This window comes from Falco peregrinus, chromosome 5 (assembly GCF_023634155.1).
Source record: "Falco peregrinus isolate bFalPer1 chromosome 5, bFalPer1.pri, whole genome shotgun sequence".
In the NCBI taxonomy this organism is placed as follows: Eukaryota; Metazoa; Chordata; class Aves; order Falconiformes; family Falconidae; genus Falco; species Falco peregrinus.
In genome coordinates, this window is record NC_073725.1 from 10,464,185 (window position 1) to 10,487,279 (window position 23,095).

The following is a 23,095-nucleotide window of genomic DNA, read 5'->3' on the forward strand; positions in this document are numbered from 1 at the left end:
TTCCCAAGACTGCAAGATACAGACAAGATAGGCTGTAAAGCAAGAAATTTAGACTTCACTTTAATTTCAAGTTTCACCATCATTTGAGACCATCTACACCCAGCAATGCAGCTTAGGACCACCTTGACATAGAGAACACGCTGGGACCCTGGTCCTGTCTGACTAAGGCCACTGAGAATGGTTTTGGTTTCAGTGAAAACAACGGCAAAATTAAAGTGAGATTTTACCTTATGAACAGCCTCTCCAGCTGGAATTTTATCTAATGAATAGTTTCTTCACTTCACTAGGCAAAAGGTCTGTTTTTTAATCATGTTAAATAACACCTGGTGAAATCTTACAGCAGTGTGTAATTTCTTTTAACACAGACTGTTGAACTAAGATGTACAGATAAGTCTGTACTTCAGCTTGAGCTCCTACCTCCAGTGAAGACAATAAAGAGCCTTGTCCTCATTGGAGTTTTATCTTACAAGATCCAGCTCGAGCTAAGACTATAAGTCTTTCTTCCTTAGTAACGGTTAAGACCTGAAATACCAATCAAACTGAGTTGCATAAAGCATGTGTGTGAGCCTTTGCAAGACTGGAACCTACTGGGTTGAGCCCAAATTCAAGAAATCACAGGCAAGATGTCATTATGTTTGGATCAGGTCTCAAACTCTCATCCATCCAACAACTGGATTTGGATCCAGTCTCAAATCTGTGATGAATTCCTCAAGACAGGACCTGCCCGTCTCCTCCTTGAAGGTCAAAGCTGGCTCTGGACAACCAGGGCCACAGGGTATCTCTAGTTCCAGAAAATATGGAAAAATCTCTGATGAATCTGAGGAAGTGGTACTGAACTTCTGTTTTCCAAACCTTGCATGTCACTTAACGTCGCTCTAGCTTTACAATGGCAAAGCTCTTCATCACTTGTGTTGGGACAAGCGCATTTCACCTTCCTATTCCTTTGCACTTCTCAGAAACCTTTTACAAAAAGCTCTTTGATCATCTCTAGATACAATGTGATAAGGAAGCTGCTCTCTGTATTTGTCTAAAAACGTTATCACAGAAGTGTTATTTTCACCAATAAAAGAACGCGTATTTTATTGCAAGACAACTACTCTTTTCCTAAATTCCTTTACTATGCACCTATAGGGCAATAGATGCAATGGGTACAGTCTGGAGAAATATTTTGTGATGCCAGAACTCACTGCTGGTTTATGTTTAAAGTCTTTACAATTTACTCCTCAGAAATCATGTGTGAGGATGCTTTGCTCATGAAAGCACTTGCCAAAGCAAATTTTTGGCTGTCACTCCTGATTAATGCTGTTACAAAATTAAAGTGCTTTTGAATGGAAGCAACTAGTAAATGTCAAATTCATTGAGAACTGACTACATATAACTTTGCTGATAAATCATACAACTTGAAGTGTGCACGCAGATCCTCCAAAGTATGGCTTGAAACTGTCCACACAAAAAACCCCATCTTGTAGAATGAATACATTTGCAAGAAGAACAACAAATCAAATCAAAACAAAATGGTCTCTTTGTAAGCCAACTATAAGCAGAAGAAATTAATTACTTTTTGCAAATTTTTAGCTTAGTTCCTTGTGCACATAAGCATTATTTTAAATTTTACCAAAGAACTGTATCTGAAGATAAAATCAGATAGAAGAACTGTGTCTGAAGATAAAAGTAGATTTTGTATGCTCTATCTCCAAAATAGCTGGTAGGCATAAAAAGAAATACTTCAGTTGGAGTAACAAAAATCTTAGTAGGAAAGCTAGTGAGAGAGCTTGGAGCAAAAGGTATTTCATAATGCCACAGTGTTGCTTACTTCTCATTATATCTGAATTAAGTCATATTCTTACATTTTATGTATTGTTATCATCTGGTATATGGGATGCGTACGGGAATCACTTGTTTAGTTCCACAGTTTTTTTCAGATACAAATAATTTTTAATACACATTATGTATGTATTTGTATAAATCTGTTATGAATATTACCACGAATCTGCTATACATAGGATATTCAGGCCTTTGTGCATTTCATAAATGTAACTCAGGGCAATGCTGTACAACTGAAGGAACTACTTCAACAAAAGACCTTCTGTGATGTCGGGCTCTAAAGCCAATCCAAACCCAAAATCTCGAATCCAAATATTCCAGACTTTGTGGATGAACAGAATACGACTTCTGTGGCTTAGTCCCATGAGACTAGTCCATGACATGTGTGGTCCCATTTGTTTAGAAAAACAATTATTTTTTATTTTCTGCAGGAAAGAATAGCTTTCTTACAGGATCTCAAGCTATTCAGGCAAATTTATGGCAGTGAAATCATGTAAGATGTGCCTGATTGTGTTACTCAATTTTTTTTATTTACTTGCCCAAAGCAATCTCTTTTTTAATTTTGCATGTAGCTTTGTAGATGCAATTTAGGGCTGAAAGCACATTTCAATATGCTCAAGTTAAAGAAGTCAAAATCTTCTTGAAACTGTTTTAACTGGGTGTCAGTGCTTCCCAAAGTGATGGATGTTACTGTTGTATGAGCATGTGGAAGGGATTTTGATTTCTACTTCTTCACAGTAACGATGAGAGGCACTGGAACATGGTTAATCACTACAGACTCTTAACGGCCATAGGCAGAATCTCAGAAACATGACCAAAGGAACATTAAAAAATGGAAATAGTGAAAGCTAACAGTTAAACAGCAACCACAAAAATCTAAATTTCTCATTCGTTTTTCAGAAGCAAACACTGCAAAAATCAACTATATTCCTTATGCATATGAAAAGCAGCAGCATAGCCAGTTACAGCTTATCATCAGTACTGGATGTTCTTATACGCTTCTAATCTGTCTTTGTTTTATTTGACAGCACAGTTCAGGAAATCTGTATAATGGAGGAGCTGGACAGCTATTTCTGATTCCCACTTTCCCACCGTGCCATTTACCTTGCAACCTTCGCAAGTGATGCAGCGATAATGATATCCAGTAGCTTTGTCCCCACATACTACACATAGCTCATCCTTGTCTAAGTAACTGGGTATATACCCTGTAAAGAAAAAGAGCATGTGGCATGTAAATTCAATATGAAATGATACATTTGGTATAAAAATATTATATTTAAATCCACTATAGATCTTGTCTACCAGCCCCATATTTCTGAACTCACTGAATTTCCTAAATAAAAAGATCACACTGTTACAGACTTATTTAACCATAGTCTACTTTTCAGACTATTTCAGCATCTATTGGCCAAGAGGGAGAAGTTGGAACGTGACTTCTCTCTCCTGAGTGATAAACTATATCAGAAAAACAAATCTATTTATTTTTACCCCAAAAGCTTTGACGTGAAAAAATGAAACAAGACATACAATATATATCTCTTTTCTGTTTCACAAAACCCCTGATATACTTGGACACTGAAGATGAGGTCCCAGGTTGCAGGGTGCCTCACGAGACTTGGTAGTAAGAAATATTTACTGAGAGATCCTTTGTTTCAAAACAGCTCCACAGGTGTGGTTAGAGATGTACCAGCAACAGACATCCCAAGGTGTATTGATCATACCTGACCTGGGTGTGCTCTGCAGCAATATTTAATATAGCCTGAATTTAGGGCAAAATACATGGGCATTCAAATACGTGAGTGTGAGTACGTGCGTGCGTTAGAATGACATTTTTCTCTTCTGAAGTGGTCTACCAGACACCCAACAAGTTAAATGAAATATTACTGCTATGAAAAACATCGGAAATGCTTAGTTCTTTTCCCACAATGATAGTTGTTTTGATAACATAAACATATTTTCCATTTGAGCAAAAACCCAAAACCATTCTGATGGTAACCAAAAGGCAATTCTAAACTAAAGAGAACTTTTAAACAGAGGAAAAATACAAACTTTCAAAATGAGTGTTCCTGTGACTCATAATTAATGAGGTTATGGTACATAACTCTTCCTTCTGAAAAATCTCTCTGTAAATACGCAACACAGAGATCTCAGATTCACTTTGAGGGGAGAGAGGAAAGTGCAGCTATTTGCGTAACCATGTAAGATTACCGAAGAGTAGTAAATATTTCACCGAATCCCAGAATGGCTGAGGTTGTAAAGCATCTCTGGAGGTCGTCTGGTCCAACACCCCTGCTCGAGCAGAGTCACATAAAGCCAGCTGGCCAGGACCATGTCCAGACGTTTTTTGAGAATCTCAAGGGATGGAGACTCCACAACCCTTCTGGGCAACCTGTGCAAGTGCTTGGTCACCTCATAGTGAAGATTATTTTATTGTCTTCAGGAAGAATTCCCTGTATTTCTATTTGTGTTCATTGCCTCTTGCCCTGTCACTGGGCACCACTCAGAAGAGTCTGGCTCCGTCTTCTACTTGATGGGGGATCAGGTGTTTATACACATCGGTAAGACTCCACACACATACTTGAGCCTTCTCTGCTCCAGGCTGAGCATTCCCAGCTCTCCAGGTCTCTCCTCATAGAACAGATGCTACAGTCCCCTCATCATCTTTGTGGCCCTTTTCTGGGCTCTCTCCAGTATGTCCACGTCTCTCTGGGGAGCCCAGAACTGGACCCAACACTACAGCTGTTTCACCAGAGCTGAGTGGAGGGGAAGTATCACCTCCCTCAACCTGCTGGTGATGATCTTCCTAATGCAGCCCAGGATGCCATTGATCTTCCTTGCCTCAAGGACACACTGCTGGCTCATGTTCAACTTGCTGACCACCAGGAACCCCCAAGAACTTCAATGAGAAGTGCTTTCCACCTGGTTGGGACCCAACCTGTACTGCTGCATTTATTACTCCTGCCCCTGAGCAGGATTTGGCATGCCTCCCATCCCATTTCTCCAGCCTGCCTAGGTCACTCTGAATAGCAGCACACACACCCCGGCGTACCAGCCACTCCTCCCAGTTTTGCATCATCCACCAACTGGTTGAGTGCAGTTTATGAGTGCAGTGAGGGACAGTCCTTTCAATGTGGCTACCTATAACATTACCCCTTGCCACTGGCTTGCTGAACCCATCTGTAGCACGACACGTTAAGACTAGACTCCAAGCTTGCGGTCCTTATGCAGCCCTCATACCAGTATGGCTTGGTACGCCTTGGGGACTTGGCACACCACAGTCACATGGGGAGCAACCAGACTCAGGGCAGCAGAAGGCTGTTGGAGGATGCTGCAAGAGTGGTGGCCATCATCTTCCTGTGACTAACGTACCAGAGGGCCACTTCAGTAACAGACAGCTTCAATGAAACTGCCTTCCCAAGGCTACACTTGCCAGAGGCTCTCCAGAAAGAAAAGCCCAAATCATAGAGAAAACACTTGAAATTAACTAAGCTTAAAATACTTGAACTTTCTAGGGGCTCATGAGTGGATTAGGAGAAAGTAAAGAAGCAAGAAGGCAGGAAGTATTTGTACAGTCTACTTCATATGTCTCATTTGATCATAATTATGAGAACCTCAAATTACAGAGGAACATATATCCCTCTTCTATAAAGCTGGTAAGCAGGAGCACTCTGAAACCATGCCTGAGTACCTGTGCCTCAGGTTTGCCAATACCCTTACTGGCATCTGAAAGGGGAGTGGGGGAATGAGCCGAGATCTTCCCGATGTATCCTACCAGTCTAGAATATGGCAAAAGATCAGATTTAGATTCAAGTTACATTCCTCCATGATGAACAAGTTGTGCTTGGATAAAGACTGGTGGACACATGGAGCTGATTCTGTGACCTTGAGGGAAGAGAGACAGCAGGGTTTCGACACTAATTTACATCACTGACTTCTAATGGACATTATGCCTGGGGGGATTAGCAGAGGCTATTATCTCCATCCTGCCCCCCTTTTGCTCACACCTGCCTCTGCACATGCAACACATACACAACATGGAGCCAGTAGAGGAGGCAGCAAAGGGACACATAATCTTCCACTAAATTTCTCGTAAAGATTAATGGCTTCTTGTTATTGCTGGTTACTGCTATTCATGACACACAGATTTAGCATAGCATAGACTATATCCTCTAAAATTCAGTGTCCCTGGTTTGCTTCCTCAAGAATTACTTCTGAATTAAATGCCTTGATGTTTCATTAAGTATATAATCTGGTTAGCACTGCTCATGTAATGGCAGCAGGAGACCACTTGTCTAAACGGCTTCCTTAAATATATACAGTAGCTTGAGCATGAGACCACTGCTGTCCATCTCCTTGGAGTTTCATTACTTTATCCAACCCAGGAAACAGTTTCCAGTCTGGCAGAAAAGACAAATCTCCTGCAGGCACTCTAGTCAGAAATTAGAAACTGCATCCTTACATGCAACCACATTCCCAATTTTGCTGCATCGGAAGTGTTAAGTGCCAGCTATTTAAGCTACTTAAACGTTAAACATTATGTTCATCGCTTTTGCAGCATGGTGCCCACGTCACAAGGTAAGCACACTCTTTGAACTCTTCTACTGATTCAACAGGAAACACAGATAGAAAAATCTTATCCCAAGAAATCATTGGTAATAAAAGTGTGCAACAAACATATTTTTTCTTTTTGTTACAAATCTGAGAGTGATATCCACGCTTTTGTATATTTTTACCCCTCCTTCCAACAGCTGAAACTGCTAGAAAGTAGGAAAATTGGACCTTAAGCAGGATTTTAAAAAGATGTAATTCAGACAAACAGATGCGCCAAGAGGAATAAGGGACTTTACATTCAGTTCTTACAAACCATACTGTCCACTGTAAATAATTTCTAGTAGATGGAAATATCCAGTCTGACCTCTGTATAAATTCAGTGCAATTTCATTTGTAAGACGTGCAGATAAGCAGCCTCAGTGCATTTTTGCTGCTACTTAAGAATTAGACACAGTATCAGCAGATGGAAATTCAAAAGCCTTTCTAAACTTGGTACCAGCATGGAAGCTATGAATAGCGCGATGGAGATTCTTGGGGAAGCCATGAATGGCAACAGAGTTGTCTGTTGGATAGTCTGAGGAAGAAGCTGAGCAACAGACTTCTCTGACTCCTTGCAGCGCTTGGGGGGAAAAAAGCAGAGGGGCAGACTTAATAGGGACCTCTCTCTCACATCAGCAGTACTTTGGCATCTTGTCCGTTTAATAACTCTGATCCAAAAATAAAACCTCCTATGTGGACAAAGCAGATGCTGTCTGGACAGATTAACCCAGGTACTTGCTTATGAATGTCTGATGACAAATCTCACGGGAACATCAGGTGGATTCCTATTTCTGGTGTTCACATTTCATCCTTTATTTCTTAGTCAAAACCTACCAAATGCATAGTGAAGAGGAACCGTTCAAAAGCAACACCAACCTCACCGGACTGTACAACAATAACCAATATTGTTCCTTGGCCTTTCAAGCCTCTGTCTGCCGTATTCTAGCAACCTCCCGGACTATCGTTCGGTGCATCCTGTATGATCCTCAAAGGTAACTATCAAGTATGACTTAACATTGTTCATCCCAATGCCCGCCTTGGAACTTTGCTTTCAGTGGAGAACACCAATGAATGACCTTGACCTTCCATGTCTTGGGTTTCCCCCGCAGCCTAAAGTAACTCCTTTGCTCCCCAGACTCCCACCTGCCAGTCCACCTAATCTTACTGCCTTGGCAAGGTTAAGTACCCAGCAGGACCAGTTGCCCCTACCTAGAAGAATATGTTGTACAATCCATTATAACCATCTTGATGGTGATTTACAGTATCTTTTACATTGTAACTGTAGCTTTGTAGAGGTATGGCAAGAAACAATTCCCTTCGATAGGAAAATGCGCAATGAGTTTGCCCAGCAGTTTTAAGGACAGAACCAGATCTGCTAATCTATGCAGTCATCTAAGGTACTCTCTTTCATTAATACTGTATGCCTACACTCTCAAATTACCATTTGCAGGAATGATACCTTAAAGCAGCATATGCGACTCTGCACTATTTAACAGATTGGAGAGACACAAATGAGACACTTGGTGGCTATTCTTGCCCCTCACAACGAGGCAAAGAAAAACTGTTTAAATGAAAACAACCCATGAAAAATGATACTGGTTTTTTTCCCTCTGTACCTGGCACACATTAAAAAAAATGTTTTGGGAAAAGTAAAGCACTGATTTCAGTTCTGTTAAAGTATGGTAGCACAGTCTTTGCATGTCCAGGTCTCTCTCTGTACAATGTAATATTGGCTTAGGGATTAAACCACACCTTAAAAAAAATCTAGGACCCAAAACATATTTGACTACCAAACAGAGGTATGAGTGCCATTGACACAAACAAATTATGTCTGTATACCAGATGCTCCTTATTAGCTTGTGCCTGACCCACCATAGGCTTACACCTTGCAAGCAGAAAAAGTAATTTTTTTGCTATTGCACAGGGACACTTGTGTTTTAAGACCACCATCCAGTATTTTGATTTTCACTGCACACTGGCAGAGTCGTGTATTAAATATATTCCCTGAAATCTATTTTTCCCCCATCTGGTATAGTTTGCATGACTAGAGAGCACTCACTGAAATGAGGAGTTTAGGACTTATCAGTAAGGTCTTATTCAATTACTAGACATTGCAGTATGAAAATGGAAAAGATGAAATTAATTACTACCTTGAGAATCCCTAACTGTATTAGAAATGAAAAGAAAATTCATACTGCTGTTCTACCAATTCCATAGTCACATTGTAACCCTTTAAAATCATAAAAAATTACAAGAGCCATCCAGATATCATCCTGGATACACTTGTGTAGAAAAAGCTTAAACAGAGTGTTTATCAGAGAAAGCATACAGCTGAGTGAGAAAAAGCATACTGCATTCTGTTCTGCACTGTTATCAATACTGACCTGAAAGGCTGGGCTGATACACTGATCCTTGTTTCCCGCTTTCTTTAAATTACTCCTACTGAGAAAAATTGCTTATTTCTCCATTGAGCTTAGCAGCACTGAGAATGCTGCTTAAAGAGAGTCACATGTTTTTAGCTGCCTTGCTTGTCCCCAATTTTGACCTTTGTCTACATTCTTTGATTTATGGAATTGCTAAAATCGGCAAGAGATTTTGCAAAGATAGAACATATGGAACTTTTTTATAGTGTCTTTTCCTTCAGTGACTTTACTATGTATTAACTCTGTTCTTTGGGCTGAGTCAGAAACCTTATCAACATCAGTGCATTTTGCACAGACACGCTGAACATATTTTAGCCCAAACTGTGTTATCACTTAAACTGCTGTGATCAATACCGTACTTGCATCCATTACCAATTACAGGTACGAAATGCACTACTGTAAGAAGCAGACCATGCAGGGTTCATTCCTCCCCCCAAGTTATTTAAATGTTTTCAGAGATCATAGGTTAGCATTGCAAGTAACTCATTTAGAAGTCTAAGACTCGCTGAACATCAGTTTTACTACTGATGCAAAAGCAAAGTATGACTTAGTTCACTTTCCCATCCTTCATTTGGCTGTGGAAAGGCTGCAGTAAAGGAGCTGAAAACACTTTTTCCACTGACATTTTTATTAAAAAAGAAATGTGTCGTTCCAAATGCATAATGATTTGCTGGATAAGATGCAATTTTTCTGATCAGTGCTATCTCCTTACATGGGTGGTCAATAGAAAAATTAATCATTTTTAAAAGCCCAAAATAATTGTTAACATACTGGGAGCTGCTCTGCTGCAAAGGTCAAGACGACAAATGATCAGTGTTTTTTTACATTGATTATATGCACAAATACTGCCTGCCCTTACGAGAAGACATTTTCACATAATCTCCATGTTGCATTTTCTTAGCTATTCAGAAAGTACCCTAACATTTTCACACCGCTGAGAACTCAGTTTGGACTAATTCAGTCACATACTCCAGCACTCCTACAGTTCGTATTCTCAGCTGCACGTAAATTGCCTGAGAGAATACAAAGGGAAAGAATAATGACAATTACAGTAACAAAAATATTAACTTCTAAAGCCCCATTCTCCCACCATACCAAGAGCCCTTAAGAAGATGGCATTAACCTCACCTTGTACCTGGAAAACCAGGCGAGATGCAGGGCTGAGGAGCCGGCACTGCTACAGCCCGACTCAGGAATTCCCACCTGCAAACCCTTGGTTTACTTCTGGTCTGCTCTCACAGAGCCTGGAGTTAAAGCCTAACCTGACAGACACCTGCGGGCATCTTTTATTAACTTTGTCCTGGAAATAACTGCATGAAGGGAAGCGAAAGCCAACTCTCATCCCAGCTTTGACTTTGCAGACCTATTTCCCACGTGGTCCAAATGGCCAAATCACTTGCACACACCAAACGTGGGGACACTGAGGTTTCTGGACTCTGGACATATTTCTGTTGTGCTTTCCTGACTGCACTATTCTACCCTGTCACTGGGTATTCCTCCTCACTGTATGGGCAGCATGAGGAGATTACTTTTGCTTCTCTGCTCAGCCTCTGGGCAATGGTAGGGTGGCATAACCTCCCTGGAGCATCACCTGTCCAGCGTGCAGCGCTGCAAGCTCACCATGGTGGGTTAAACTGTAAGAGGGGAAAAATATTCCAGTTTAACCTCTCTGGGACAGAACTGGGAATAGCATCATGTTCTCATAATGATGAGCCCTGTTTTGCTCATCAGATTTCACAGCCTCATGTGGAAAACAAAGTGTATCTGGTTGCCTGTCTCCTATGGTAGGATCAGGTCCAAAAGGGCTTCCTTAATAAACCAGTAAGCTCTGGCATGAATATTGTGCTGCTACAGCATGAAAGGCAATGGAGCAACAAGCAGATCCAAAGCTAAAACCGTATCTCCGCCTCTGGATTTTCTGGTACACAATTTTTTCCTTTAAAATTGAAGTCTTTCATCAGAATTTGTGACCGATAGTCAGGAAATAATGGTTTATAATGTACTGTAATAACTGCAACAGCTTAAGTGCTCTCATATTTTAAAACAACTGGCTATACTTTCTAAATACTTTTTTTTTTTCCTTTGGTGACACATTGTTGAGATCTTTGGTTCTTGTTTTTTAAAGTTATTTTATGAATTCTTTAAAAGTGACCTAAAGATAGAAAAGTAATTAAACTCCCCTTCACAAATTAATTTTTTTTCAGCATATAAAATATTGATTTTTGTTCTTCCCAGAAGGAAAATAAAACTTTAACCATTTAATAACTAGCAAAAGTTTTGATAGGAAAAGACTCCATGTGCCATTGTAAAGTACAATCTTATTTGAACAGCATATTATTGAGATTACTACAAATTTCAGGGGACTAACAGAAATACCAACTGCAACAATCAAGACTGCTCATGAACACCTGCTTAGGGACTTAATTTTGCTTTAATGGGCTATTACCGAGGCGTCTCTAACAAACTCCCTCATCACCCCCCAAATCAATTCTGGATCAATACAGACACACATGCCCTATGCAGAGCCTTCTGTTCTTAGGACAGGATTAAACGATTCGTTAGTTTCATGATAGCTTGGTTAAAAGATGAAAATTAAAAAAAAAAAAAAAAAGAAAGAGCAGAGGCACATGTCCCACACAGTTTAGATCTCTTCTGCTTAACAAACTCAGAATTTGCAAAGGATTGCCAGAAGGGAGGCAACTTTTTATTGATTATCACAGTAATAAGGCTCTAAAGAATCCCAGAGCACGTTGCTCAGTCTCCATGAATGATCAATTATTAAAAGCCTGCTTGAGAGCCGGCTTCCACAAAATTCACTGTCATTTCTTAGTGAAACTGAGGTAGAAAACAAGGTCAGTCAAGCATTTTTTACAAAACCTCTTCATTCTTCCAACCAAACAAATACAAAAACTTTGAACAGAGCATATGTCAGGTGCCTGAGTACTGAAATAACTTAATTAAAACTCTGATCTAGGTGTATCAATTATTATTTATAAACTTTAACATTATGAAAAACTTACTCCTTTACTGACTTTGCAATAGCAACTCTTTATTTTCTCTAAGATAATCCTGAGTACTATTTTTCTTTAACTAAAAATAAGACATGGGAAAAGTCTAGAAAGTGTTATAGATTCATTAGTTAAAACCCAATAGCAGATTAATAGCCTTAAAAAGCATTAAAATGTTGCACAATACAAAACCATGCATTATTCACAACTATATTTAGTCTACAATTTGACCATGTTCTTACAGCTTCCTAGAACAACATTTAAAAAATATTTCCTTTTTTATGAATACAATGCTGTTCAAAGTATAAAATTGAGACATTGTCTACCGAACATGTAGATTTATCACACCAAGCGCTCATGAACACTGCCAGCACAAAAGAAAATGTTTGTTTTCCATGTAGTTAATAAGATTAAAAAGTCTACTTTATACAACAAAGCCACTTCAAAAGTAGTAAATGCCGTTTTCTCTATCTACCTAGTTACATCAGATTCATCTGAGTTTTGGATAACTGCACACAGAAAATCTGGTCTCAATAGAAAAAGGACATTATGCTGGTACACCAGACTGTATTTTTATTCTTTAATAATGTGATTTTAAAGAAACACAGAGAATGTATACTCTGTATCAGCTTGCTTGTCTGAGTACAGAACAAATAACACTGAAAACATTTCCAAGTGTTTGTTGGTATTTTGGGCTCTTTTTGAATCTGCTTTGCTTACTTGAAAGCAAAAGAATAAATCCTAAAAACAGGCAACGCTTTAACCTTAAAATCAGTGCAATATCTGCTCCCTCATCTCAAACAGATCGATTAGATTTAACTTTTTGGATACAGAAGAGTCCTTCTTGCATATTCTTGAATTTTCAGCCTTTTTTTTGCTTTGCATAATCAGAAACTACATTGTTTTCACTTAGAAGACAGTAACTCTATTAAACATAGTAATTTTCCCATACATATTTACAGTTCTATTTTCAAAATATTTTGCCTGAGTTCCTGAGTAAACAGAGTTCACATTTATTGATAACAAGGACTCAACACACATTATTTGTATGTAACCAGAAACAGAGGTTTAAGATGCAGAATATATAATGACGGCATTTCAGAAGAGAAACTTTCTTATCTAGCTCACTGTGAATAGCAAATGACTTAATAGCCCCAGAAAGCAGAAAACAAGCAATATATTTGCAAATGTCTTTTATAGATTAAGAAAAAGTGCTTGGAAATCCTTATCGCTCACAGAAAACCTTACAATCACCTAGCAACCTATGTTACTGCTGCTTTCAATTTTGAACAGGCAGCCTTCACATTCAAAGATGTATCTGAGCCAACTGATGCAACTGTAAGTTTAAAGCAAAACAAAAACAAAAGCAGAGATTAATTTTTTTTTTTTTTGTTATTCAAATAAATTGCCCCTACCTTTCTTCTGAGAGTACGATGGCGACTGCACTTGAGAAAAAGTAGGTTTTTCTTCTGTGAAATATTCAGGTTGGTTGTACTGATTCAGGGCCATGTCCATGTCAGAGTACTCGCTTTTAAACACGTTTCCAGGGTAACTACAGGTATAAGGCTGATTCACCGCCCAGGCCTGTTCCATATATATGTTGTTACTGTGCAGGACCTGAGCATCACAACTGCTGTAACCCTGATTATCTTCAATATATGTGCAATAATCAGTGGACTGCATGTAGCAATTGCTACCAGCAGCTGGGTGCACTTCATATATTTCTTGCATACAGTAGTTCATTTTGTTACCCTATCTCAGCTTCTACTTTACGTACACACACACATGCATACACACGCAGGCATGCATACACATGGAACGGGAGAGGAGCAATGAATATACACCAACAAAGTCGACTGCAAAACAGCCCGTTTTACTTTGGAGCAGCACCTGATGTGCTAAAATCCTATTTATATTGGGACGGCTTGTGAACTCCCCTGCCAGTCAAACATATTGGGAAGCAGATTTATGACAGTCAAAGGTCTTAATCTGTGACTGTAAGTTAATTCCAAGGGAAGATGGCAGGCAGGTAGCAATGACTACCAGACAAAGAAGCGACATCCCGACAACCCTCCTGTTCCCCTGTTTGTGTGGAATAATCATTTTATAAACCATTTCCAGCCTTTTCCAATATGATTAGAAAATGATTACTAAGGCGAGGACACAGTTATGTCACTGTAGTTGTCAACTTAAGTGTGAAGCATTATAAAGACTGCTTAAGAACTCCCAGAGGGGATACACTGAAAATCCTAAAATCAATAATCCTGTTTTTCAGCATTAAACCTAGAAAATCCAATAGCGCTGTGCTGATGACCCAAACAGTAGTCTAGTTTTACAAAATTTAGCAACTTAATCTGTCATCAGCTTTATTGATTTTGTTTTACAGAATTACATGCATGAATCAACCCAGCCTTCCACACATACACAATCTTCCCCACTGCCTGGTAATGCATTTACAGGAAAACAGCTTTTCTAAACTTCAGTGATTTGGGGAGGTAATTTCTATTGAGTTCAACAGGTGGGAAACTTCAAAATAATATAATCAGCAAAAACCCCACTGCTTAAAGATTATCAATAAGCTAATTGCCTTGCTATTACATTTTGCTATCTTTTATGTTTCAGTAACGAAGTGCTTGTAGAAGTGTATCTTTGTCTACAACAGACTGAATAGAGTAAGGAGGGGTTTTTTGCTCATTTTGGCTCACCTATGAGCTATGAACGTATCAATGCCACTACAACAAAAAGTACAGGACCTTAAAATTTCTTAATGCACCCCAATTTTCAATATAGTTAACATACCTTGTTTAATCTGCCGTTCTTTTTGATCGAGAAGACATTATTTTATTTTTAACTTACATTAGCTGCTACTTTTTTTTTTACTTGGCTTTTAAAAGATGTTTTTTCTTTACAGCACAGCTAAAATATGGTAAAACTTGTAAAGTCAGTAACAAGATGGCATCCCCTCTTTAATGTCTGTTCTTATTTTTAGGAAGCAGAATTATTACTGATCTGATAATGAGGTCTTAAGTTTTCTTTTTTTTTATTTCACTCACTGTATTTACATGATCGCCAAAATTACAGTAAAGTTGGACCTTTTTCTTCTAGGATCTTAAGTATACATCTAACAACACTGACAAACACACACCAAACGGTCCTCAAAAATTCAGTGACGTAAGTAAGAACTGGGCATGACATGCACATATTTCTCCCTATCCAATATTGTTTCAATCTAATGCAAAGATCTGCTGGAGAAATGTTCTCCCTTCCAACATACAAGCGTAACTAACATATCTAACCAAGAAACACTGTCAATTAGCACCTGATGTGCAGGCTAACAGAATTCAGGAAAAGTGCTTCTGAGGACCAGAGAAGTTAAAATTCATCCTTGGATATTTTTTTTTTTCCTCCTCTAACTATAAAAGAAGCATGTTTAATACACATTTCTTATTAACTTGCTCAGAAAATAATAATACATTTGGTAAGTCAAAATGAACTCTATCAAGATCAATTCTACTGAAGTCAATGAAGTTGCTTCGAAAATTACCTTACGCTGCTAAAATTCTGATAAACTTATCATCTTACTTCGTTAAAAGCACTAATACTTACTGAAATCCCAGAAGTGAAACACAAATAAACCCTCATTCTCCATGCTGTTTTTACCAAAAATCTAACTCAACAAATAGCTTTGTGAAATACATAAAAAAGCACACCATAAAAGTTAATTTTCATTTTAGCTCAGGCCCATGATCTAGATTTTAGAAACAGTAGTTTTGTCTGTGATAAAAAGCTTGTCTTAGGCAAGATCTGATTTTTCAAGAATGGATGTTCAGCACTTCACAAACACATGCCCGTGTTTCCTAAGAAATTCTGCAATCATTGTTTACACAGAAACCCCCAAACTATACCCGATTTATGTGATCGGTTGGTAATACTGTAGTACATACAAATGTGACACATACAACCTGCCAAGCTTACTTTTCGGCACTCCCCAGAAAGAAAACATTCCACAAGTGCAATATATGGATTGTTCATTTACCAGAAAACGATCCTGTACAGTGAACAGGAATTTATGTGAGAGCTTGCACAGAGATGAGGTTGGTTTTTTACAGATTAGCAGAGCAGAATACCTAGATTCTTTTACATCACACAGAAAAGCTTTGGAGAAATAGGTTTTGAGTTCTTAGTGGGAATTTTTCCCCATGTGGATTTGTTTTGCCAGATGAGTCAAAATTCTTACAAATTTTCTCTTCTCTTGTTCTTTCTCCTCAATTTACTTTAGGTTTGTTACTGAAAAGCTAAACAGAATTGAAACTGTATGTAGACAGAGCTATCCCAGCCAGGATGACACCTGAGGATATAGTATTTCACCACAGCACAGCCTGTGACTTACTCCCTGTTCCAGAATAAATCCCTCAGCAATAGAAAATAAGAAATGTCAACAATGCTTAGAAATGTGTCATACATACTACTTTTGTCAGAACTACTGTAATACTGCAAGGAAATTAAATTATGTTAAAAATGAAGAGAAAAAGAAAAATGGATGACAGCCCTTTCTGACCAAAAAAAAAAAAAAAAAAGAAAAAAAAAAAAGAATGATAAACACTGCCAGGGAATAGAATTTCCTTACCTGTAATGTGCTCGTATTAAAGAGGTTTATAGCACTGCAGATTGTTGTTCCCTTGGAAACAAATCAGTTCAAAAAACAGTGCAAAGATTTAACATCCTTATTAAAACTGAAATATTCCTAAAATATTTTTATATTAAACTCTTAGGGTCAAATCCTGCAGGTCCCTTTCATGTATCACTTTGAATTTAATCATCTGATGGAAGACAGTCAGAAGGGGTCTTTATCAAAAGTCTGAAAGCGGAGTAGAAAGCTGTATGAACAGCTTTTCTTTGTTTTGTATTCTGATTTGAATATAAGAGTTTAAATCATGTCATGTTGAGCTTTCATTGCCTTCAGCAATATAGTATCACACTTGGAATTTTATTAGTTCACATCTGATTATGTGAACACATGGAAACTAATCGCTAGCAGAGTAAAACCTCCAGTACAAGGAAACAGGGCAGTGATAAAACAGAAACTTTAATACTGCAGCAGAAGAGGATCCGAAGTTTGAACCCTCCACAGTCCAAGGTGTCAGTTCACTGTATTAAAAAAGGCAGGAATTACTTGCTGAACATGAGTCTTGAATGTCCCAAAGGTTTTGAAATACTCACCCTGATGTAAACCAGAAGTAAGTGTAGTGCGGTCAGTGATGTTACATGGGGTGGGCAGAAGTCAGGCTGAGAATGCCTGAAAGGAGGTGTCTGCAGGAGAGACAGACTACTTTACGCTAGACCACGCAGCTCTTCACCGAGTCCCATTTTAAAAATTCTGACTAAAACTTTTGATTATGAATAATCAAACACCCCACTAAAGCGCTTCTCTTGTGACTTAATCCAGTTAGAAAAACCACCAAAACGAACCCACAGAAATGTTAAGGCAAGACAGGATTCCTGTGGATGATCCTCCCGACAGCACACCCCAACCAACTGCCACCCCTGACACAAAAAGAAGGGTCGTTCAGCACAGTCTACTCGGTTGCGTACCTCTGCTATCAGCATGAATGTGCAGGTGGCGTATTACCTGCAAGAGTCACGTTCTCCTGTTACCAGACCGTGCACCCCTGGTCTAGAGCCCTGGGTACCTCAATGCCGCAGTTAGGGCCCCTGTGCGCCGCTTCTAAAGGATTCGGCAGTGTCAGTGCGTGGGAGGTTTTGCAGAACATTCCAATTAGTCAGGGCAGAGTGCCGCTTCTAAAGGACCAAATGGAAGGATCTTATGTTGGTTGTGTGCACGCTTTGTGGATACAGATGAATAAAACCCCAGTATTTTGGTCAAAAAGTTTTGCACATTTGAACATGTAGTTGCAAGGATTAAACACGCCTTTCTAAACTCTTATCAGTTATGTACCTTGTGTTATCAGCCCCTAGTTTTGTAATACGTATTTTCACATTACAAAATAACCGTAACATTTCCTACTTATAAGATTTTCTTGTTGCCTGCATTCTCTCAGCCACCTCTGATGAAGGTCATGGGGGAAAAAAACCTAGATCATGGCTCTTCAAGGAAAACACAAATCTGCGCTTTCAGGGCTCACACTAGATAACGTGGAACACATCCCAGACAGTCCCGATCCCCTATCATACAGAAAATGCACTGAAAACTGTAACAGCTTTTGATCAGAAGTACTAACATGTTTTTTGCAACACACAGCATTTGTCAAATACATCTACCTCTGTGCCCACAAGATGAGCTACCACCTCTCTCTAAGGTATATATTTGCACTACCTTATACGTTCACTTTACGTACTTTGATCAGAGGCTCAAAACAGTCCCCCAAAAATATAACTATGCAAACTTACAGATTAAACTAAGAAAACCTCAAAAATCAGACTCCAAGATAATTCCAAGTATTTACAAGAACAGAATGTTAACACTATATAGTATTTACCTTATTTTTAAAACTCTACTTGTGACTAAATCATGAAGTATGTAGTATTACAGAATGCTAGCGCTGTAAAGTTACAACAGCATTTGACAATTCCTGGAGCATGTCTCACTGGAATCAAAGACATTAAAAATTGTAATTTTGTCTACACTATATTTATTATAGCAAGTGATACAGTTGAGAGAAAAAGAGCTAAAGCCTTCTGGCATAAAATAATTTCTTTGGGTTTGCAACAGACGCAGCAAGCTTCCAGCTAGCTGTCCCTGCTTTAAACCTGAAGAAAATCTTACTTGCACAATAGCACACCTCTTTTCTCAACAGGTATTAAGTTAGTTCTTTCTCTAAAACCGCTTCTCTTACAAAACCTGCCGTACCTCGGTTATGACACGCCACTAAATTCGTATGTGACTCATAAAATGCCAGTGTGATGTGCCTTTTATTGAAACACTTCAGACTCATTAGTCTGTTTGGGTAACAAAGAACGTCACAGTTTATATTTAAATGTTCAGATTCACTATGAATCCAGTTATCCCTGAAAATATTTGACACCTTGAATACATCTGGTTAAAAGAGAATGGATCTTGCTCTTTCACCATCAGGACTCTTCAAGGGTTTGGGCTTGCTTTTTCTTGCACTAGCTCCTTGCACTTTTCATGACACATGTACATAGCACATGGTGTTGTCAGAAAGCATTTGCTCCTCGAGAGGTTTGCCAACAGCCTGGCTAACAAAATTCTTGAACAGCGTTCAACAACTTTTAAGATGGTCTCTGAGCAAATATTTGCCCAGAGACATTATAGACCTGTGACGCAGACAACCCAATTTGTTAAGTCTCCCCATATATCACAATTGGAAGACCCTGTTAGCAAACATCGGTTAATTACACAGCTTATTTCTTGAGAAAGTAACCACCAATACTTAAAACATTTCTGAGTCATTCCCTACTCCAACTCCTCATGAAAACTTCAAGGTAAAAAGTTCCATTTGTTCAAAAATAAAATCGAGCAGAAAGCTAGCTAATTTAGCTTGACACAACATAATTAACAGACTCTTGGCTGGGACTGTCTGGGTTTGGCAGCCTCCTGACAGCCCTTAGTAAGACGTTAAAGCGATCAACACCTGACATCTGTTAGCAAAGAGGCATTCTGAGGTAAAGAGCAACTAAATCTAAAGAAATCAGGTACTTAGACCAGTTTAACTTTTTCATGAGGTGATATCCTGCCTGACACTGTAATCTTTCCTCCTGGAGTGACGCAAGACTTAAGTAAAAGAAAACAACTTGTAATCCCTCCCTCCCAATATGCAGTCATTATTTTTTAGGTGAAGAACAACAAAGAACTATTTACCGCAGTTTAAAAAGGAATAAAAATAACTTAAGCACTAAATTTGTGCTAATACCTAAGCTACTGTGATTCTTAAAAGGAATTCCTTCAATGCTGCGCTGATGTGAACAAAAAAACGCTACCTGAAAGAAAATGGTTAATTCTCCTGACTACCGAGGCAAAGAATATTCCTAACATGAAATTCCATTTATGTGAGTTCTGTTATGTGCACTTACTGAGGCTCTGGGGATGGTTTAATAAGAAAGAAGAAAAGGCAAACACCACAGTCACAGGTGAGAGACGAACACCATGGAAGTAGTAAAAGAATGCTTTGTTTGCCTTTGTATTTTTAATGTATCAAGGATATGCTTAATTTAAAATGACCGGGTTCAGAAAAGATTTTTGATGAGCTTATCAAGACCATAAAGAGAGAGACAAATACATTTTTAGAAGGCTAAAGGAATAGATACTGTTTTGTATTAGGTATCACACAGAAGACCCCAGTAAGTACTCATTACATTGTCATCAGGACTCTTAACAAAGCTATAAAATTGAATTATAAGAAATACTAAAAACTACAATTATCCCCGCTGAAAATAAAAATAATTAAAAATTTAAAAATTGATAACAAGAAAACACCCCCCACATAATAATGCTTTTACCAATGGCCAAACCCCTGACCGTAAACAAAGATATAACAACCTGGTGGGTTTGGTTTGGGTTTTTTTTGTTTTTAATGCAGTGCTTTCTGTGCTCTGCATAATAATGCCAGTTACCTTTAAATTTTTTTTCTTCTTTTTGGTATTCCTGGGCACTTGACATAACTTGAAAGTTTGCTTTTGTATGGCCTGGCTGTAGAATTGTGCTAGTCCAAGTTGAAGCATGTAGACATTGCGAAAGCTGCTGTCCATTCCTCTGGATATCATAATTTTTGGAGTGCCTTTTCCTACACAAATGGTTTTCCGCTATGCCCACTACGTTCCATTTCTGACTTCTGTCAGGAAGGTGAATCAGTCTGTCCCATGAAAGGAGGCCACGTCCTGGATGTTTGGCAAATACTGCAGAGCTACAAACTGTTGGCATTGCCAAAATCTTGCTCAGGTGTGGAGTTTTGGAAAGCAAGTGGTTCCCCGGCTCTCCTGACGCCGTGGCATTCCCGTGCATATCCACTTGACCGCACTGATACGATGCAGAGCCTTTCAGCCATGCCCATTCAGCCACCATAGTTCCACTTCGGTACAAGTAAATATAAAATTTTCCTGTCTGTGAAGCCTGAACAATTAGGCAGATCTACGTGGACAGGCTAACACTAGATGTAACTTTCACAACATCACAACTACAACATGGGCCTCAGGGCAAGTTACCACCAATTTATTGCCTTGCTCATATGATCATTTGAGGTCTTGTAGGTCGAGGCTGGTCGTGAACAATTTTCAGATACTTAAAACACAAAACATCAAGGATTCAGCCTTGTTTGACTTTGCTCTTATCGTACGCTGACCTGAGGGACACTCTGTTACCTAAGTGTGACATTCTTATGTGGGCATGCTTAGCAGTTCCGTCTTTGCTACCTACTGCCTTCCTCTACTTGTGGTCACTGTAGAGAATTGGAAACACTGATTTTATCACAGGAGTATGGACATTTGGGTCCAGTGTAGATAATGAACAGTACTAAAGTGGCATGATTTGATCTGATTAGTCATAATGATTAAGCAAATTTATTTATTCTTTGATATAGAAGAAACTGAGATACCATTAGTTAATAAATCTGTAAAACTAAATACAGCCTGTTTTCTATTTTTGGGTAGCAAAATGAAATGCTGTAGAAATGACACATTAGAGATCATAGGTATTCCACATTCAAAGAAATTATTTTATATCATATGTATCAAAATTCAAACACAAAATAGCTTTTTAACTTGCAAATAGAAAATAGCAAAATCCAGATATTTGCTGACTGATATCCACTGTGGGTTTAATCATGGTAAGGTATGGTTCTGCTGTTTTAATGGACCTAAGAGTTAATTTTACATACATTTCACTAACTAAACTAATTCATATACATATTAGTAAATACATGCACACTAGGTCAGTAATTTCCTGATAAACAAAACCCATAAAAAATAACTTTGGATTTCAGTTACCAGAGCTGAATACATACTATTGCTGTTTCTGAAAGTTTTGTCTTAAGACTTCTTCTAAGTGGAATGTTGCTAATATAGGACATATTCAGAAGACCTAATTATGGTTAATATTAAATACTGTTATCTTGTGTTAATCCCTGGTAGTTTATATAGCTTTCCTCAATATCTTACTTAATTTTAAATGTAAATGCATAACTTTTTCTGCTGGGAGTAAGCTCACCTGATATTTGAAGTTAAAAGTCCATTCCTCCTACTCACTGTATCTCAGTTGAGCATCAATAACATGAATTTGTATGAGAAATTATCTGGCATCACAGACTTCAATGCATAGGGCAGGTAAGTTAACTACAGAATTTGCACTTACCGACTTACTTCTGGCTTTATAGACCTGCTCTTAGTTCAGATTTGATTTTCTTAGTAAAACTAAAAGGTAACTAAATGCAGGTAATATGGAAAGAGAATATCACTTGTAGGAGGATAATCAGATTTAAAATAGAGTAGTGAAAGTAACCCAGAAAATACTAGGCAATTTAAAAAATCGAAAGAACAGAATATAAAACTTTTTTTCATAATTTGAACACTGCCATATCTTATAGACTTCATAATAAATTTAAACTCAGATGGAGAGGCTGGATTGTTCTGGTAAGACCCTCTGGGGTCCCTCCGTGGGCTGCGCAGAACTTCCCTGTAAGATCTGAACCAGACTTGGCTGCTTTACTCTTCTTGGCACAGAGAGGAACTGTGCACTACAACTCACCCTTCCACTAGGCTTTGTATAATCTCAGATAATGCACCTTTCAGTATAAGGCTACTCTCCTCTTCCTTGTCTTCCTTCACATTCTAGTTATCGCCCTGCATGGATAATATTGCATCTTTAGATAAACCTGAGAGTTGGGCATGTGCAATGTATATATATAACAAATACAGGCACTCCTATAATTCATTCATAAATAGATACTGCTCTGTCAATTTCTTGAGCAGACCACTGATGCCACACAATTCTCGACCCTGTTTAAAGAAGTCAGTTATATCCTCAGTTACTCAGGTCTTGTTATTAGTCCTGGAAATGAGATCAATGATTCATAATCCAGGCTGTTCAATCTTGTTAGGCAAAAACTTCTATTTTCTTCTCAAATTTATCTTTGGTATTAAAGGTCATCTTTGCTGTCTTTTAGCCTATGAGGATTTGCTTTACCTTCGATTTTAATTAAAAAACATAGACTCACTGCAATGGTAAAACTTTTGCTCCCCAAGGATTCAGAAAGCATGTCACACAAGGCTTACAGATTT

At 38.5% G+C, this 23,095-nt stretch overlaps 1 protein-coding gene across 9 annotated transcripts in view; it reads right to left on the reverse strand.

The window, feature by feature from the left end:
- THRB (thyroid hormone receptor beta) overlaps positions 1-23,095 on the reverse strand; it is a 161,293-nt gene that overhangs the window by 18,160 nt on the left and 120,038 nt on the right. For 6 of the 9 annotated variants that reach the window (XM_055804950.1, XM_055804952.1, XM_055804951.1 and 3 more), the window contains one exon: positions 2,929-3,029. In XM_055804950.1, coding sequence (XP_055660925.1) covers positions 2,929-3,029 — 101 coding nt within the window. Of the gene's footprint in view, positions 1-2,928; positions 3,030-13,260; positions 13,730-20,437; positions 21,022-23,095 lie in introns of those variants that run through there. The other 3 variants (XM_055804954.1, XM_005234674.3, XM_027782735.2) reach the window with 3 other exon arrangements.